The sequence below is a fragment of the Cystoisospora suis genome (genome assembly GCF_002600585.1).
Source record: "Cystoisospora suis strain Wien I chromosome Unknown contig_10397, whole genome shotgun sequence".
In the NCBI taxonomy this organism is placed as follows: Eukaryota; Apicomplexa; class Conoidasida; order Eucoccidiorida; family Sarcocystidae; genus Cystoisospora; species Cystoisospora suis.
The window spans coordinates 144-1,510 of NW_027163170.1; the positions used below are offsets into that span (position 1 = coordinate 144).

The 1,367-nt window shown below is 45.1% G+C and overlaps 1 protein-coding gene across 1 annotated transcript; it reads left to right on the plus strand.

Annotated features, from left to right (window-relative positions):
- Positions 1-235: 235 nt before the first annotated feature.
- On the plus strand, positions 236-1,305 carry CSUI_011250 (calcium-transporting; the record flags this gene model as incomplete). The annotated part of the gene is made up of 2 exons (XM_068071351.1): positions 236-305; positions 986-1,305. A coding segment is annotated over exon 2 (294 nt), but the record flags the coding sequence as incomplete, so codon positions are not given.
- Positions 1,306-1,367: the final 62 nt, after the last annotated feature.

Consider the following 1,367-nt stretch of genomic DNA (forward strand, 5'->3'; position numbering starts at 1 on the left):
CTTTTTGCTACTGCATGCGTGGCTTTATTCATGCATGTTTAGATACGTGTCTCTCGTTCAACAGGAGAAAGGCTCCTCGTCTTCTTGTTGTTCTCCTGTGAGGATCTAGCTACACCTACATACATTTCTCTGTATCTGTCTATCTATTTATGTCTATCTCTCTCATATCTCTCTCTCTCTCTCGCTGTATTTCTTTCTCTCGCCCCTTCTCACTCTATCTTTCTCTATTATTTTCTTAGGTTTATCTCCCGTCCAACTGTTGTGGGTGAATCTCGTCACCGACGGACCTCCTGCGACTGCCCTAGGTACAGACACACATCGAGACAAAAAAGGAATATCTCCTCTTCTTTCTCTCCTCTTCTTTCTCTCCTTCTTCTTATCTATTCAGGGATTGCTTTCTACTTCTTAGGTTGACGTAGAGGAAGTTACTTCTTTCTTTCTTTCTTGTATGAGGTGTAGGGTTCTTCTGTGGGAGAGTCGATTCAAGTAGATAGATGGATCGATTGTCTCTTTGTCTGTTTCGAGCTGTTTCTCAAACCCCACAAGTCACAGGTGTCTCCGTGCAAATAGCCGGAGGGACAGGAGAATGATGAGGGCAAGCTAAAGCAGTCATAGTAAGGGCACCTCACCCCTTCTTCCTTGTCTTCTCTTTCTTGGACAGAGCAAGCAGTCACGGGAAGGAAGTCTATCTCTGATACCTACATCATTCCCTACATGCAGCCCTTTTTTCTTATCATCTCGTCTATCTATTCGTCTGCATGGTAGAATACATCTCTTGTATCTTGAATCTCTCTATCTATCTTTAATCTATCTCTCTCTCAATCTTCAGTCTATCTGTAATGAGATTTCTGTGGGGAAGGAACGAGGTTTCCTACAAAGGACACACGAAGAGGGACTGATCTTCCCCGTTCTTTTCGTCTTCATCTTTATCGTCATGGTGACTTTCCTTCTTTCCTTCTCACTCTTTCTTTTTTCTTTCGTGTAGGGTTTAATCCCCCGGATGTGAACGTGATGAAAAAGGAGCCTCGGCATCGTGAAGACAAGCTTATCAGTCGCTGGATCTTCTTTCGCTACATGTTGATAGGCATTTACGTCGGCTTCAGTACCGTAGGCATTTTTATCTCGTGGTTCACGACCGGAATTGACAACGTTCGTGACCCTCATGCACTTGTCAGCCTACAGCAATTAATGAATTGGAATAAGTGCTCCACATGGCCCGAAGAAGATTTCCAAGTCAAGCCTGTCTACGGCATGACAGAAGGAGACGACCCCTGCTCTTTCTTCACGGCAGGAAAAGTCAAGGTAAGAAAGGGAGGGCGGGGGGGTGTATAGACACGAGGAGGGAGTGGAGGGAAAGAAGGTGGAGG